Below are 15,718 nucleotides of genomic sequence, written 5' to 3' on the forward strand. Positions count from 1 at the left end.
TATTCCAGGTGTAAATGAAGGTTTAATTTAAAGTAGTTTGGATTATTAGAACTCAATGAACACCATCAACCACCAATACTACACAATGTGAATTACAGGAGTGACCTTTACCATTTTAATCACAATAGTTGTTGAGGTTGAGGTTGTTTTCAAGTGTATAAATAAAAGCATTTCATTTTGATCAGCTGGGATTAAATCTCTGGTACAAAAATGTTGTTATAGGGCCTTAAAAATATAATAACATAATAAACCTTACCCTTTAATATAGAAGCCAAAAACATATTTTGCCATGTATAGATTTCTGCAGGAAAGCGGAAAGCAGAAAAAAATTGATTCTGTACTTCTGATTATTGTGATTATTTACCTTTTGGAACACATACCATAACATCCCTCGGACGTTGTTGTTTGACAGCTGGGTCCTGGCTGTGGGCGGGGCTGGTAAAGGAAATGGGTGGCAACGGTAAGATATTGTATCAAGCTATTTAATGCTAGCCTCAATCATACCGGAAATGCACTGGTTTCCGGTTTAAATTAGACATATAAAGTAATGTTTGTTAAAATTACTCTGCCCTTGAAACTCAAATGATTTACTTTATTTTACAGGCAATTAACTACGGCAAGAATTTGCAACGTTTTAAACGGTTTACATAAGAAATTAATGTATTGATCGTGTTAGGATTTTATTTTGAAATGAATAATCGGAAGATGTATTTGATATTCTGGCAGCATTGATACTAGTGGACAACAGCTGCTTTACCAGAAAACAGAAGACAATGAAGTCGTGAAAGTTGGCGATGTGACAGTTGTGTCACCGTTGTGTAGGTGAAGCGGCCCTGTATGCTGCCCGGTGCTTGTGCGAGCTGTTGATGTCCGCTTCGGCTTTGGTGAATTAAAGGTAAGTGCTAAGCGGCTAACGTACCTGTAGCGCTTTGTGGCGAAGTTTTGTCAAAGTGAAGCCCTGCAGGCTTCTTCTTCTTCTTACTATGCTAACTAGCGCAACAGCTAGTTTAGCTAGCAGCGCTGTTTTGGCCCAAAGTGTACACACCTCCCTGCCCACCCACACACACGCAAGAGGAAGTTTAAGTTCAAAGTTTGCATTGAATAATCTCCTGTTGTCAACTTGCCAGCCTCATTGTATACAAATATTAGCAAGCGGAGCTAAGTTTCGAACTTGTTGCACAGTGTCCCTGTTGTAGCCCAGATGTGTTCAATGTTGAGTATGTCAGCTTCTCTCTATCGGGGTAGACTACACGCAACGTTTCGTGATGAATACAATAAAATATGACTAATACTTATATCTGCGCTGTGTCAATTGTGTGCGCTTCTGTTGTGCGCAATTGCTACTGTTTTGTTTGAATTTACACGAGTTGGTGCCCATGTCAGCTTAAACACAACCCTCCTCTCCAACATGACTCACTTTCTTGTCCCTGTGCCACTTAACTCGACCTCTGTGTGGTAACGGCCTTCTGTTTGGTGGTGTAGTCATGTAAACATGAAGACCGTGCATAGTTCATATGTCATTCTTCACTTTTTTTTGGGCCATTTTGATCCTCTAACCCTATCTCCTCATTCCTGCCTCCTCCGCTTCACAGGAGCACGATGGCGATGTGGATCCAGGCTCAACAGCTTCAGGGTGAGGCGTTGCACCAGATGCAGGCACTGTACGGCCAACACTTCCCCATTGAGGTGCGACACTACTTGGCTCAGTGGATTGAAAGCCAGCTCTGGTACGCACTACATCAGCTCTTTGTCCGTCTTTACTCCTATCAAAGTGACTAGTGGAGCCACCATTGTTATCATTTCAAATTTGGGGATGTGTCTGTCAGTTTAAATATTGAAATGTCTGAATACGCAATGGTGATAATTAGTTTTGTATGAGTCCCCCTCTAATGAAGTGCAGGCGGTGAAACAATTACACCATCTTTTCACAACACAATGTAATGAAAAAACAGAAACGTTTTGTCAGTGAGCATTAGAAGCATTAGAAGCTCTGAGGAAATGTTGTGATCTAGGTTACTGTATTTGGGAAGAGTAATGAGACTACCATCGGACTTTCAGACCCTCGATTTCCATCCCAACTGTGGAAGAGAGTGGAATATAAATCTATGGAATTCAGTAATTTATGCTAAGACACTGTGTGTGTAGTAACTAATGGAAATGCAGAGGGATTGCAGCTGTTTCATGTTGTAGCGTTCTCTGCCTCCTTTTCAGGAAAAACGCACTGGTTTCTTGGAAATACAAGGCTGGGAATGATACACTGGTTGTTACTTCCAAATTCTTTCAAACTAAGGCTGCATTTCCGAACTGCAGTCAAAGGATCGCTCTTTAAATTACACTTTCATATGCAATGAGACACACCTAGTCTGTGCTCTTAACTGTGTGCGTTCAGGTTTAAGGGCACTGAATTAAGTGCTAGGAAACCAAATGTGGAATACCTTGTCCCAGTGATCAGCATGGATCTGTCTGCACACGCAAAACCCCTTTAGGTTGTAATCCTGTTTCTTCTTTTCGTCGTGTTAGAAGTCTGAGCTTGCCTGTGGCTCTGATTTGCTTAAAATGTTACTCTGTCTCTTTCTCTCTCTCTCGCAGGGACTCGGTGGACTTGGACAACACAGCAGAGGAGACCAAAGCCAAACGTCTGCTGGACAGCCTGGTGACTGAGCTGCAAAGGAAAGCCCAGCAGCAGGTCGGAGAAGATTGCTTTCTGCTTAAAATCAAGCTAGGCCACTGTGCCAGCCAGCTCAAGGTATGATTACGCTCCTATAAATGAATGGAAAAACGCACAAGTTAGATCTGTCTGTCTGTTGCAGCAATACTTTGGACAGCCATAAGCTGATTTGGATTGGAATTGATTTGGAACTACTGTGTTTGTGTGTGTGTGTCTGTGTCTGTGCAATGTCTCCTCAGAGCACTTATGACCGCTGTCCTTTGGAGCTGGTGCGCTGCATTAAACACATTCTCCACTCAGAGCAGAGGCTCGTTCAAGAAAGTACAAATGTAAGTGCAGTGTGTGTTTGATTGTCCATAAAGAAAAGCTGCATATACGTTATATCCATGTTTTACCTTAGTTGAACATTTAAACATTCATGATATCCTTGGTAAAAAGAACACATGAGCTTGGTTGACTTGTGAGTATGAGACTGAGCCCAGGTTTTGTTTTCAGGCCAGTTGTGGGAGCGGCGGTCAGGCCATGGACAGCCTGTCTCAGCGCCACCAGCAGATCAACCAAGCCTTTGAAGAGCTTCGTCTGGCCACACAAGAGACCGAGAACGAACTGCGAAAGCTGCAGCACAGCCAGGAGTACTTCATCATTCAATACCAGGAGAACCTGCGCATCCAGGGTGAGGACACACACACACACACACACACACACACACACACACACACACACACACACACACACACACACACACACACACACACACACACATGCAAACAGGTTACTATTCAATCTGTGAGATTGTTAAAACTGTGCTAGAAAACACACAAACACATCCAAGCTGTCTAGCAGGAGTTGCTGTGTAAATCATACTAGCGCGTTTGGGACTAAAACAAAAGTAAGACTGTGAGAAACGCCAAATAAATGGCTCCAATTACAATAATGCAACACTGGGTTGCACACAAGTTGCAGTACCTAGCACTGCTTAAATTAGAAGAGAGAATATAATAAAAACAAGGTGTTTATTTTTCTATTCATGAAGATGTGTGTGCTAAAGGCTGAAATAAATGTGTGTGTCAAGCTCCATCTATACTCCATTCATGACGTACTTACTTCTCTGTAGTAAGATTGCTTATATGAACGAAATGATGCGCGATCTGTGCTTAGATTATATCCCCAAACAAATTGTTTACATTCTTCCATTCGCTTTGTTCCGTTTGTTTATGGTGATGATTGGAGGAACAGCTTTGCCCTGGAAATGGCTTTGCTGGGTCATTAAATATAAATCTCATCTGTTGTTACTGGGCCATCATTTTTATGTTCTGTTTAATCTTATTGTCACAATCAGCAATTTCTACTGACTTCAGAAAACGCAAGCAACCCACTCTGACCAGTCAAAGGTCTCCAATTTTGAGGAAGTGGTGATAACTTTGTGGCTGAACTACATATTGTAACCGCTTCATTTAGTCTCGGCGTATTGCTTCAGTGACATAGAGTATCTTGTATTTGTGAACTCATCCATGCCTCTGCTTCTTGCTTCATCAGCCCAGCTGAGCAGTCTGGCTTCATTGCCTCCTGCAGAGCGCACCCAGCGAGAAACCACCCTTCAGAGCAAGAGGGCTACTGTGGAGGCCTGGCTCACCAGAGAGGCCAGCACACTACAGAAATACAGACTTGTAGGAAGATTTAACATTCACATCTACTGTTTGTACCGTTTATAGTGGCAAGAAAGGTGTATTATGCTTTTTGGCCTCGTCTTTGTTTAAATCACATCGATACGTGGTGATCATTGCTTACAGTAATGATCAAGAAAATATAAAATACGAGGGAATCAACAACTGTGACTCCTATTTGAGCTGCACTATGTGTCAGCCCGTCCATCTGAAAGTGGACAATACTATGTAAAAGCCTGGTTGTTGTTGTTGTTTGCAGGACCTGTCGGAGCAGCACCAGAAAACTCTGGCCCTGCTGAGAAAACAGCAGACTCTGATCCTTGATGAGGAGCTGATCCAGTGGAAGAGGAGGCAGCAGCTGGCGGGGAATGGCGGGCCTCCTGAGGGCGGACTAGATGTCCTCCAGTCCTGGTAAATATAATATATGCCTATTAATCATTTTACTGACCGGAAGTTTTTAAAGAATTATTTTGCCGGGCTTTCCAGGCAAAAAAAAGGGCAAGTTCCTCACGAGAGTTGCTCATGAGAATTATGTGACAAAGCTGCCACCCAAAGCCAGCTGTTGTAACCACCTTGATGTCTCCTCCCTGTGCACCAGGTGTGAGAAGCTGGCTGACCTGATCTGGCAGAACCGGCAGCAGATTCGACGTTGCGAACATCTAACGCAGCAGCTTCCTCTGCCGGGCCCCATGGAAGAGCTGCTGAGCAAACTCAATGCTGACATTACAGATATCATCTCTGCCCTGGTTACCAGGTAGAACCTAGAATGTGTCTTAAACCATACATATCTGTTTATCAGTGGTTCCCAAACTTTTTCTCCAGGGCCCCCCTTTTATAGATCGAAATTGTTTTGCGCCCCCCTTACGTCTCTCTCTCTGTACTTTGACATGCTTGAGCAGGAGCCAGATATCTCACTTCCTCAAGATCAGTTTGGATCTGTTTGAAACTGAATAATTACACAGTGTGCTCAGATACACCTTCTGTTAGTCCCACCTGGGGGAATCTCTGGTGATACAGCAGCAAGGGAAGTTACAAAAAAAGTTTGCTGTACTTCATTATGACATGTATGCATCATATTACTGAGATGTCCTACCTTCCCTTCTGTAGTACCTTCATCATTGAAAAGCAGCCACCCCAAGTGTTAAAGACCCAGACCAAGTTTGCAGCCACGGTGTGCCTTCTGGTTGGTGGGAAGCTGAACGTCCACATGAATCCACCTCAGGTTAAGGCAGTCATTGTCAGTGAGCAGCAGGCCAAAGCGTTGCTGAAGAATGAGAGCACACACAGGTAAGGGACACATTCCAACATGCAGTTGCGTACATAATCTGTGTGATCCTGTGTGATTGCTCTAGATGTCCTCTTGGTATTGGGAGAACCTGCCAGTCGGGCAACCATCTCAGTGGCACTTTGACACTTTGATAGACAGGAGCCTCTACTCACTTGTTTTGTCAAAAGGCACCTAAAAGATTTTGTCATCTCATACAATTCAGATTTAACCCTCTAGCATGCAGGTCAGAGGGTTACATTTGGAAAATCTAGGCTCCACTTGACACCCAGTCTTGTTATTTTCACACAAAAAAACTCCTGCCTAAACTCTTGATTGTTTTTCAAAGAGCTAGGTTTTAGTTGTGACTATAGTTAAACACTGGATTTTAGTGCCTGAACTGTGCTCTCTCATGGTTACATTGATGGATTGATATTTGATAATGACGTACTGAACATGTCTAAACGTGTTATTTTCCTCGGGTTAGTGAAAGCAGTGGAGAAATCCTCAACAATAACTGTGTGATGGAGTATCACCAGGCTACCGGCACCCTTAGTGCCCACTTCAGAAACATGGTGAGCTCTTTTCCTCTCTTTTCCCCTCTACTAGTTATTGTACTATGCTGTGTTGTTCTACTGGCATACAATACTAAAATTGCCTCTGTGTGTGCAGTCACTGAAGAGGATCAAGCGGTCAGACCGTCGAGGTGCCGAGTCGGTGACGGAGGAGAAATTCACTGTTCTGTTTGAATCGCAGTTCAGTGTGGGAGGCAACGAGCTGGTCTTCCATGTCAAAGTAATCAGTTCTGTTGTAAACATGTGACTGTGATGTTTAGAATATTATTGGCACTTTTTAATATTTGGTTTATAGAAGAAATATCAGGCAATTTGATTTGACTTTGATTTGTTTTAGCTCCATGTTTCTCTTCTCTTTTTTTTGTTTGAAGCATATTTTGCGCTGTCCCCTACAAGATTTTTACCTTTATTTGGACTTAAAGTCATCTTTGCTCCGGTTATGCTGTTCAAATGTCAGATTAGAATGATTTACAGTCGAAGGAGCCTTTTGGAACCATTTTGATCATCTCTCTTGTCTTCAACCTGCAGACGTTATCGCTGCCTGTGGTGGTGATTGTCCATGGAAGTCAGGACAACAACGCCACCGCAACAGTCCTGTGGGACAACGCCTTTGCTGAGCCGGTGAGTTGTGCTCAAAGATCTTTTTGCACAGAAATAGTACCTGCACTGTTTCTGCATTTTGAGAATTACCAGTGTCATCACAAAGGGATCAAACGATCTCACACGGCTCCCTCCCGCTGACGGCCAGAATGTTAAGGCAAACTCCTGTGTGCTGTGTTAACGATGTTAAACTGTTGCCATGTCTGTTTTAAATTTTTGATATGTATCTTTACTTTGTACCGCCGTCTGCCTCCCCAGGGTCGGGTGCCTTTCATCGTACCTGACAAGGTTTTGTGGCCCCAGCTGTGTGAGGCTCTGGACATGAAGTACAAGGCGGAGATGCACAGTGGGCGTGGCTTGTCGGAGGATAACCTGGGCTTCCTGGCACAGAAGGGCTTTACCAGCAGCAACAACCCTGAAGACTACCGCACCATGACCATATCCTGGGCCCAATTCAACCGGGTGAGGCTGGTTTGTGAGGGGGTCCAGGGACTCAGTTATGATGTGGTGTAGCTTTTCATGACCCGTGTGTGTAGTTCTTATCTGCTGCAATGTCATATAACACAGGAATGTCACCAACATTCTCTGAAACGATTGATTTGTGCAGGAGAGCTTGCCTGGACGCAACTTCACCTTTTGGCAATGGTTTGATGGAGTTGTGGAGCTCATGAAGAAACATCTCAAGCCTCACTGGAATGATGGGTAATGACTCTAGTCTAGATTAGATTAGATTAGATTCAACTTCATTGTCATTGAGCAAAGTACAGGTACAAGCCAATGAAATGCAGTTAGCATCCAACCAGAAGTGCAAAAATGTACTATAATATATACAGAATAAACCATATATACAGGTAATAAATTAATAAATAGAGAGCAAATTGTCTTTGTGCAAAACGGGAAGTGAAATGAAATAAAATGATAATATTAATACATTTTGTTTGTAGAGCACTAAAATGTATTATTATTAGTATTATTAACTTTCTGTATTTGCAAGTTGTGCAAATGGCAGTGGAGTGCAAAATGATGCTAGTGTGGGGATGGAGTAGAGTTCAGCAGTGTCACCGCCTTGTGGAAGAAACTCTTCCTGAGCCTGCTGGTGCGTGAGCGCAGGCTTCTGTAGCGCCTGCTGGATGGGAGGAGGGTGGAAAAGTTATTAGGGTGGAAGGAGTCTTTTATAATGTTCTTGGTTTTACCCAGACAGTGTCTACAGTAGATCTGTTCGATGCCATCCAACTGTGTACCGGTTATCCTTTGGGCGCTTTTCATCACCCACTGGAGTGCTTTCTGGTCTGATGCGGAGCAGTTGCCATACCATACTATGATACAGTTTGTGAGAATGCTCTCAATACAGCGGTAGAGGTTCACCAGGATCCTGGGACAAAGGAGGTTCTTAATGCTCCGAAGAAAGTAGAGGCGCTGCTGCACCTTTTTAACTAGGCAGTCATGGGTGAATAGGGAGTAAAGGAGCGGGCTTGTGGCACGCAGGTGTTCAGGGTGATAGTGGAGGAGGAGAGGTTATCTATCTTAACAGACTGGGGTCTGTTAGTTAGAAAGTCCAGTTGCAGAGGGATGTGTTGATACCAAGCTGGCTGAGCTTGGAGATCAACTTGGAGGGGATCACAGTCTTGAATGCTGAGGTGAAGTCAATGAACAGCATTCTGGCGTAACAGTTTGGGGTGTCCAGGTGTGTCAATGTGGAGTGAAGTGCCATTGAGATGGCATCCTCAGTTGACCTGTTGTGGCAGTAGGCAAACTGGTGAGGGTCCAAGGTAGCAGGTAGGCAGGGTTTTAAGTGTGAGAGGACCAGCCTCTCAAAGCACTTGGCGATGATGGGGGTGAGGGCAACAGGACAGAAGTCATTAAGGGCCACAGTGGTGGAGTGCTGTGGCACTGCCATGATGGTGGCGGTCTTGAAGGTAGTGGGAACAACTGCTTGGGCCAGGGACAGGTTGAAAATGTCCGCAAAGACCCTGGCCAGCTGCTCTGTACAGGCTTTGAGCACACGCCCAGGTATTCCATCAGGGCCAACTGCCTTCCGGCTGTTCACCTTGCTCAGGATGGAACAGATTTCTGAGGTGGAGAGTGTAAGAGGCAGTTTGTTGAGAGGTAGATCTGCCTTGGACATCACCTCCCTGTTTTCCCATTCAAAGCGAGCGTAGAAGTGGTTGAGCTCCTCGGGGAGGGAGGTGGAGCTGGTAGGGGGCACAGTGTTGGGTGGTTTGTAGCTGGTGAATGTCTGTATGCCTTGCCACATAAGCCGGGGGTCAGAGGAGTTGAAGTGCTCTTCAACCTTCAGTTTGTAGCCATGTTTGGCTTGTGAAATTCCCCTTCTCGGGTTGTTTTGAGTGATGTCACTCTGTCCACACACCTGTTGATATGATCCAGGACAGAGTTTACGAGATTGTCAATGTTGATCAGAGAGTCTGTGGTGGCCTAAGCGGAGAACACTTTCCAATCTGTTTGTTGGAATTGCTGCTGGAGAATGGAGTCAGCACCCTCGGACCAGATCTTGACGGTCCTTGTTGTGGGTTTAACCTGTTTAATGATGGGGTTAGTACTTGGGGAGCAGGAACAATGAGAGGTGATAGGAGTGACCTAGGTGGGGGAGGGGTGTGGCTTTGTATGCCTCAGCCACACTTGTGTAAACGTGGTCCAAAGTTCTTTGTCCCCTTGTGGTGCAGGAGACGTTCTGGTGAAACTTTGGAAGAACACTCTGTAGAGTGCAGTGGTTAAAGTCCCCAGTGACAATAAAGGCTCCATCTGGATGCATGGTCTGCAGTTTGTTAATAACAGCATAAAGTTCTTTCATTGCCACTTTAGCATTAACATCCAGTGGGACATAAACCGCAACAGCAACAATGCAGGTGGAAGGTAGAAGGCTCTGCACTTTATAACCAGGTACTCCAGATCAGCAACAACAATGGGTATCCACAAGGGCAGAGTCCGTGCACCATGATTTGTTACATAAATGCATACTCCTCCACCTCTGACCTCCTCCATGAGCCCTCTGCGTGTGAGGGTCCAGATCTTGAGTTCGTCCATCTTATTTGTTGGCGAGGAAAATGCAAGGGAGCGCTGGCCGGTGTGGTCATATATACTACATCGTCTAAATGTATATATGACGAATAAGGCTTGGTCATAGTCGATGTCAATGTCAGTCAGACACAGGAACCAGTGTTAAGATACATGTACTGTATGTGTGTCGATCATGTTTGCAGGGCCATCCTGGGCTTTGTAAACAAGCAGCAGGCTCAAGACCTTCTGATGTCCAAACCCAACGGTACCTTCCTGCTACGATTTAGTGACTCTGAGATTGGAGGCATCACCATAGCCTGGGTGGCTGAGAACCCCAACAAACCAGGTACCACAGGACTTTAATGGACCTAAGGCTCCAGCGTCACGGTTCAATGAAATCCAGTCCATAAATAAACTGATTGTGATTCCAATATGTTTTGTCTTGCTAGGCGAGAGACTGGTCTGGAATCTGTTGCCGTATACAACCAAGGACTTCTCCATTCGCTCCCTAGCAGACCGCATCAGTGACCTCAACCACCTTCTGTTCCTTTATCCAGACCGGCCCAAGGACGAGGTCTTCGCTAAGTACTACACACCTCCACTCTGTACGTATCGGCACATTTTCCTTCCTATCATCACATTATCACACTGCTGTGGGTTATACAAATTAGCCTCATTTAATGATAAAGAGTCTTAATCCGTTCATCAAGATGGAGATAGTGGATTAAAACACACTGTATTGCCTGCAGGAATGAGGAGAGCTACATCAGTATTTGTGTTATGTTTTGTAGGTTTGATACGGCATAATCCAAATAAAATTGTTTTGAAATACTGATTTTGTCAGGTGTGGAAAGAGTAGTTTACGCAACTACTTGAGCTCCCTTCTTCGCTATTCTTAGCTCCCTTCAATGTGTTTCTGTTGCAGCTAAAGCAGTGGATGGATACGTGAAACCGCAGATCAAACAAGTTGTGCCTGAGTAAGTTTATTTTTCTGTTTTCCAAAAAAGTGCCATGGCGTTATTGAGGGAACAAAACAGCAGCTGTTGATGAGCCACACAATCAGATCAGTGGTGGTCACTTACAGTTGTGCATAACTGACCAGAAATGATTAACATTATGTATGATCACTTGATTTCTTCCATAGATTCACCACCCCGAACCCTGAAACCAGCAGTGGAGCTCCCACATTTATGGACCAGGCGCCGTCCCCTTCTGTTGGACATCCCAATAGTTTTAGTGTTTACCCTGCGATGTGAGGACACTAATTATCTATGCAATTATTTAAGTAAAGACTTCTACACAGTCAGTAATTTAGATGAAGCTCTTCTTATTTTGTGTCTTGCTCTCTGCTGCTGACCTATCAGGAGTGACACCATGTTGGATCCAGATGGAGACTTTGACCTGGAGGACACCATGGATGTGGCGCGCCATGTGGAGGAGCTGCTCCGCCGGCCCCTGGCCAACCAGTGGAGCAGTCAGCAGTCATGAAACGTAAAAAACAACTCTCATTGTCTTTTAACAGGAACACCCATCACTTTTGGTCTGCAAACAGGGAAGACGTTCGCTGTAGCAGATGCACACCAGAATTTGCCCCCACATTTTTCTATAGCAACAGTATTTATGTAGGAAGGTTAAAGCTCAACATTAGGGCCATATGTGTGTTTGTTAGGTGGTTGCCATGGTGATCCTGGTTTTCTTAGGTGAGCAAGCGTTGATCAGACATTAAGCCTTGAAACCCTGTAGCAGATGCACACCAGAATTTGCTCCCACATTTCTTTTATAGCAACAGTATTTATGTAGGGAATAGCTGCACGTCTTAAGATAAGATCAGGTTAAAGCACAAACATTAGCGCCATATGTGTTTGTTAGGTGGTTGCCATGGTGATCCTGGTTTTCTTTGGTGAGCAAGCGTTGATCAGACATTAAGCCTTGCCAAATATTTCAATGCAACTTGAATGTCCCTAGTTGTTGTCATATTGTAAACTTGGCCTAAGTGTGTGTGTGTGTGTGTGTGTGTGTGTGTGTGTGTGTGTGTGTGTGTGTGTGTGTGTGTGTGTGTGTGTGTGTGTGTGTGTGTGTGTGTGTGTGTGTGTGTGTGTGTGTGTGTGTGTGTGTGTGTGTGTGTGTGTGTGTGAGCAGCGATTTGACATGAGTTTGAGTTTATGTGCTGTCCCGTTTACCATAATGTCTCAGGACTTCAACGGGGAGCGTACAGTATTTGAGTCAATGTTGTTTTTGTACATAAATGGAAACATACTTTCTGAGAGGTTTTTGCCAGCACTGGGCGATGAGCTCATGAAAATGTACAGTATAAACTAGCTATTCTGTGAGCTATCTTGATTTTGGGGGCATTTATCATTTGTGTACTTATCATACACTGCCTTACAACAGAGTTACACAGGCTTAGGTGCTATTCTGGCAACATTTATGAACGCTTCTGCCAATCTTTTGTTTCACAGCAATCTTACAGGAGCGAGGTTAACGACGATGCTCGGTAATGTTGTTTCAGCAGCCTAAATATCAGTTCAGTCAAACTGTGAATTGTGAAGGGCAGGAAATGTTGTGTTTAAAATGATTATCTGTAACTCCTGCCTGATGATTTACATGTTGTGAATGTGATCTACATACCAAGGTGGTGTCCAGAAATGCCTGGGTGGTGAATTCTTGAGTCAAATTTTTTATTTTATTTTTATAGATAGTATTATATTTTGGGGGTGGGGTTAGTGTTTTGGATAGTAAGGGATGATACAGTGGCAAGGACAATATGTCAACTGTTACCTGGACCTGTGCATTAGTTACTCTATAAATGTGGTCTGATCTTTATTAGAGTGTGTGGTTCTCAATATGTGTTACTTTTGCTTGATTCCAGATCCAAGCAAAAGTAAATCTTAAGCAACTGGACTTGCTGGGAAAGGCTTGAAGACTCTGAAACTCTTCTTCAGTTCTGGCAGACTGGTGGGGATTCCCGGGATCATTCATACTCCGAATTGGTCATAATTAGTCCTCCTTACTGTGATGTTGGCCGTTAGAGTGATTGGAGTCACCTGTGGCTATTATCCACACAGGTGAGACCAATCACTCTAACGACCATCCTCACAGCCAGGAAGTCCAGTTGCCTAAGATTGACTTTTTCTTAGATACCGTGACCTTCACAGACATCTTAATTCCAGATGGTTGGCTAAGGTTTGCTTGTGGCTGTACATTAAGAGATGTGGACACAGATAACACAGTTATCGATTGCACCGCATGGCGCATTCATTTCAATTCAAGTTGTTTGTTCAACACAGGCTTGGTTTTCAGGCCTGCACATTTTTGGTCCACAGAAGCATGAACATGAATAAAGTTGAATAGGACAAAACAATGTGACGATAAATGGCTTTTACAAATAATTGGACCGGTTGAAATTCTGATGGAAGATTTCTAAATGCCTTGTGATACTCAGGAAAAATTCTTGTTAGTTTTTAGAGACACTTCCTTTGCTGTGCGTGCGTTTGCATGCCCCCATGTGTGTGTTTGCTGAATGTTTCTCTTAGATAGTCACCATCGATTGCAATTGTGTCTTTCTGTAAAGCTGAAACTTGTTACCAGTTTTTCTGTCAATATATTTTCTGGCCACCTACTGCGGAGTTTTCTTGCCACTCTCCAAACCTCATGGGGTTGGTTGTTCAATGTGAAGAATACAATTGGATCTTGACCAGAAGAACATGTTTGAGCTATTCAGAAATTTGACAGCAGCTAGGTCACGGGTTTGGCTCTAAATTCAAGTAAATATTTAAAACATTGCAAAAAGAAAATATAAATTAGATCGTCCCAGACAAGCGAAAAAGCTCAGTGAAAACACTTGTGACTATGACGGTGACTAGAAATACCCATAATAGCATACAAGCAGAGATAAGTCTCTAATAGATGTTTAGTAAATTCATAAATTATCACTTAATTTCTGTTCAAACTCCAAATCAGGTTGATGTTTATCAGTTTTTTTTTTAACAGTAGCTAGAGCCTCTGCATGTAGTGAATCAGCCATCCAACCACCCAGTGTTGCTTTATGTAGAAGTTTAAACATATGACTTGTACGCATTTATTTTGTCAAAATGGAATCTAAAATGTGAACGCTTGTGCTGTGTATCTGCTGTCTTAGAGGCCTGGCACAGTGACTTGTCCATGATATCTATTGAAATTTGCTTATACCTCATAGCTGCTAATACCTTTTCAGTAATAACTCAAAACAAATCTTAGTAACGATAATCAGATAAGGCAATAGCTCATAACTCGGATGTTGAACCTCTCTGAATCGTGCTCTCTTTTTCTCTGTGTGCCTTTTTCGCCAGTGGGACTGTCAGGAGACTGTCAGTGTGTCCATCTAGGACAAATTTTAAGCCATTTTCTTCAGCACCACACTGTGGCACCTGCCTCAACCAAGAAACAGTTTCATGTGTGTTACTAAAAGACATTTGAGTCAAAGTTGAACCAGTTGCTTTGCTACGATTTGCCTTGGTGAACCTTTAGGAAAACACTGAGATAAAGGCAGCCAAGTCCAAATCAAGCAACACACAATGACTCAAGTGCAAATACAATACTTTCTAACTCTTGTGCTTTTTTTGCCTCCTTTTTTTTGTTAAATCGCTGAACTGAAACAAAGATTTTATTCATGACAAATTGGCAAAAGTGATCAAGCACTTTGATGCCCACACCAGCAGTTGTTTCATGAGGTTGCTGATTTAATTCCCTCATGTTGGTGTTTCAGTCTTTCAGTAGTCAACATATTTAGATTGTGTTGTGAGTCACCTGTACATTGCAGTGTATCTATCGGCCACTGTCGTCTGTGGCAGGAATCTCTGTTTACTTCCACAATGTACGACAAACAAGAAATGTGATATTGGTATTGTGGCAATGCAAATAAAATTTTTATTATTAACCATATTCATTGTGATTTTGAGTCGGTAATTTTATGTAAAGTGCAGGAAATGTCCTTTTTGACTGTTCTGGAATGTATACATTTTTCTATATCAACATACATCTTGAAGTAATGACACATTTTTATATTACAGATGCTGACAGTTGTGTGTCACATCATTGAAGAGTGGATGATTTGAGCTTATTCACTCACAGTCACTCTGTGGTAATTTACAGTAAGAAAAGATGACTATCTTCTATCTGCACCCAGACCAACTCTGGTCAGTTGAACTCTAACCTAGATGGACATTTTGAAATAATAAACCCATGAATTTGAAAAAAACAATAATAATAATAACCTCACCTTTTCGACTACAATGCCAGATAGAGCCGTATCATACTGAGGTCATCATAGTTACTTCTATTGTTCCACTTTCTTTTCATCCTTTCTTTGCCATCTTCATTTAATCTGCAAGGGTGAAAATACTTGAAACTATAATGCAGAGGTGTCAGTCATTTTAGTTCGGGGCCACATTCAGCCCAATTTAGATTTAAGTGGGCAGGATGAGTAAAATCATAGCATAATAACCTATAAATGGACAACTCCAAGTTTTCCCTTTGTTTTAGTGCAAATAAGTACATATTGCAAATGTTTACTTTCATTCAACTATCTTTATACAAAACATTATAAACAATCTGAAATTTCTTAAGTCAGTGGTTCCCAAACTTTTTCTGCATCTCGACTTCTCCTCATCCTTCACCTATCAAATAACGCGCAGATCTTCCTTAATAGTTATCTGGGCGCTCGTTCTCCTGCTGCGATACAAAGAAGTACGGCCTCATTCATTAGCCTGAGGCGATACTTATTTCGTATCGCTCCTCTTCCCGTCGCGCACCGCAATAGCGGTTCCTCCAAAACAAGTCTTGGAGGAACAAAGAGAGTTCTGCCTGGACAATTACAATTTGCTTTCACTGACAACAATACGGGAGAGAAATAATAATAATTAACAATAATGTGCTTGCTATATGGAGAGAAATG

At 43.0% G+C, this 15,718-nt stretch overlaps 1 protein-coding gene across 3 annotated transcripts; it reads left to right on the top strand.

Annotated features, from left to right (window-relative positions):
• Nucleotides 1-734: 734 nt before the first annotated feature.
• On the top strand, nt 735-14,706 carry LOC143000344 (signal transducer and activator of transcription 5B-like). Of its 3 annotated transcripts, none has more exons than XR_012963613.1 (20): nt 735-895; nt 1,593-1,727; nt 2,590-2,746; nt 2,908-2,997; nt 3,164-3,341; nt 4,205-4,335; nt 4,592-4,743; nt 4,931-5,086; nt 5,440-5,619; nt 6,084-6,171; nt 6,269-6,391; nt 6,700-6,792; nt 7,030-7,233; nt 7,379-7,473; nt 9,990-10,132; nt 10,236-10,391; nt 10,712-10,763; nt 10,931-11,038; nt 11,151-11,827; nt 11,926-14,706. XR_012963613.1 is itself a non-coding variant. In XM_076149614.1 (20 exons), the coding sequence occupies exons 2-19, from the start codon at nt 1,600-1,602 to the stop codon at nt 11,272-11,274; spliced, it is 2,358 nt and encodes a 785-aa protein (XP_076005729.1). In that variant the 5' UTR covers nt 735-895; nt 1,593-1,599; the 3' UTR covers nt 11,275-11,277; nt 12,656-14,706. The 3 variants fall into 3 exon arrangements, 2 of the variants coding, with proteins under 2 accessions (XP_076005729.1, XP_076005728.1); XM_076149614.1 differs by having other exon boundaries at nt 11,151-11,277; nt 12,656-14,706; XM_076149613.1 differs by having other exon boundaries at nt 11,151-14,706.
• The last annotated feature ends 1,012 nt before the right edge of the window (nt 14,707-15,718 follow it).

This window comes from Genypterus blacodes, unplaced genomic scaffold, assembly GCF_046128005.1.
Source record: "Genypterus blacodes isolate CSIRO-AG114 ecotype Tasmania unplaced genomic scaffold, CSIRO-AGI_Gbla_v1 ptg000046l_1, whole genome shotgun sequence".
In the NCBI taxonomy this organism is placed as follows: Eukaryota; Metazoa; Chordata; class Actinopteri; order Ophidiiformes; family Ophidiidae; genus Genypterus; species Genypterus blacodes.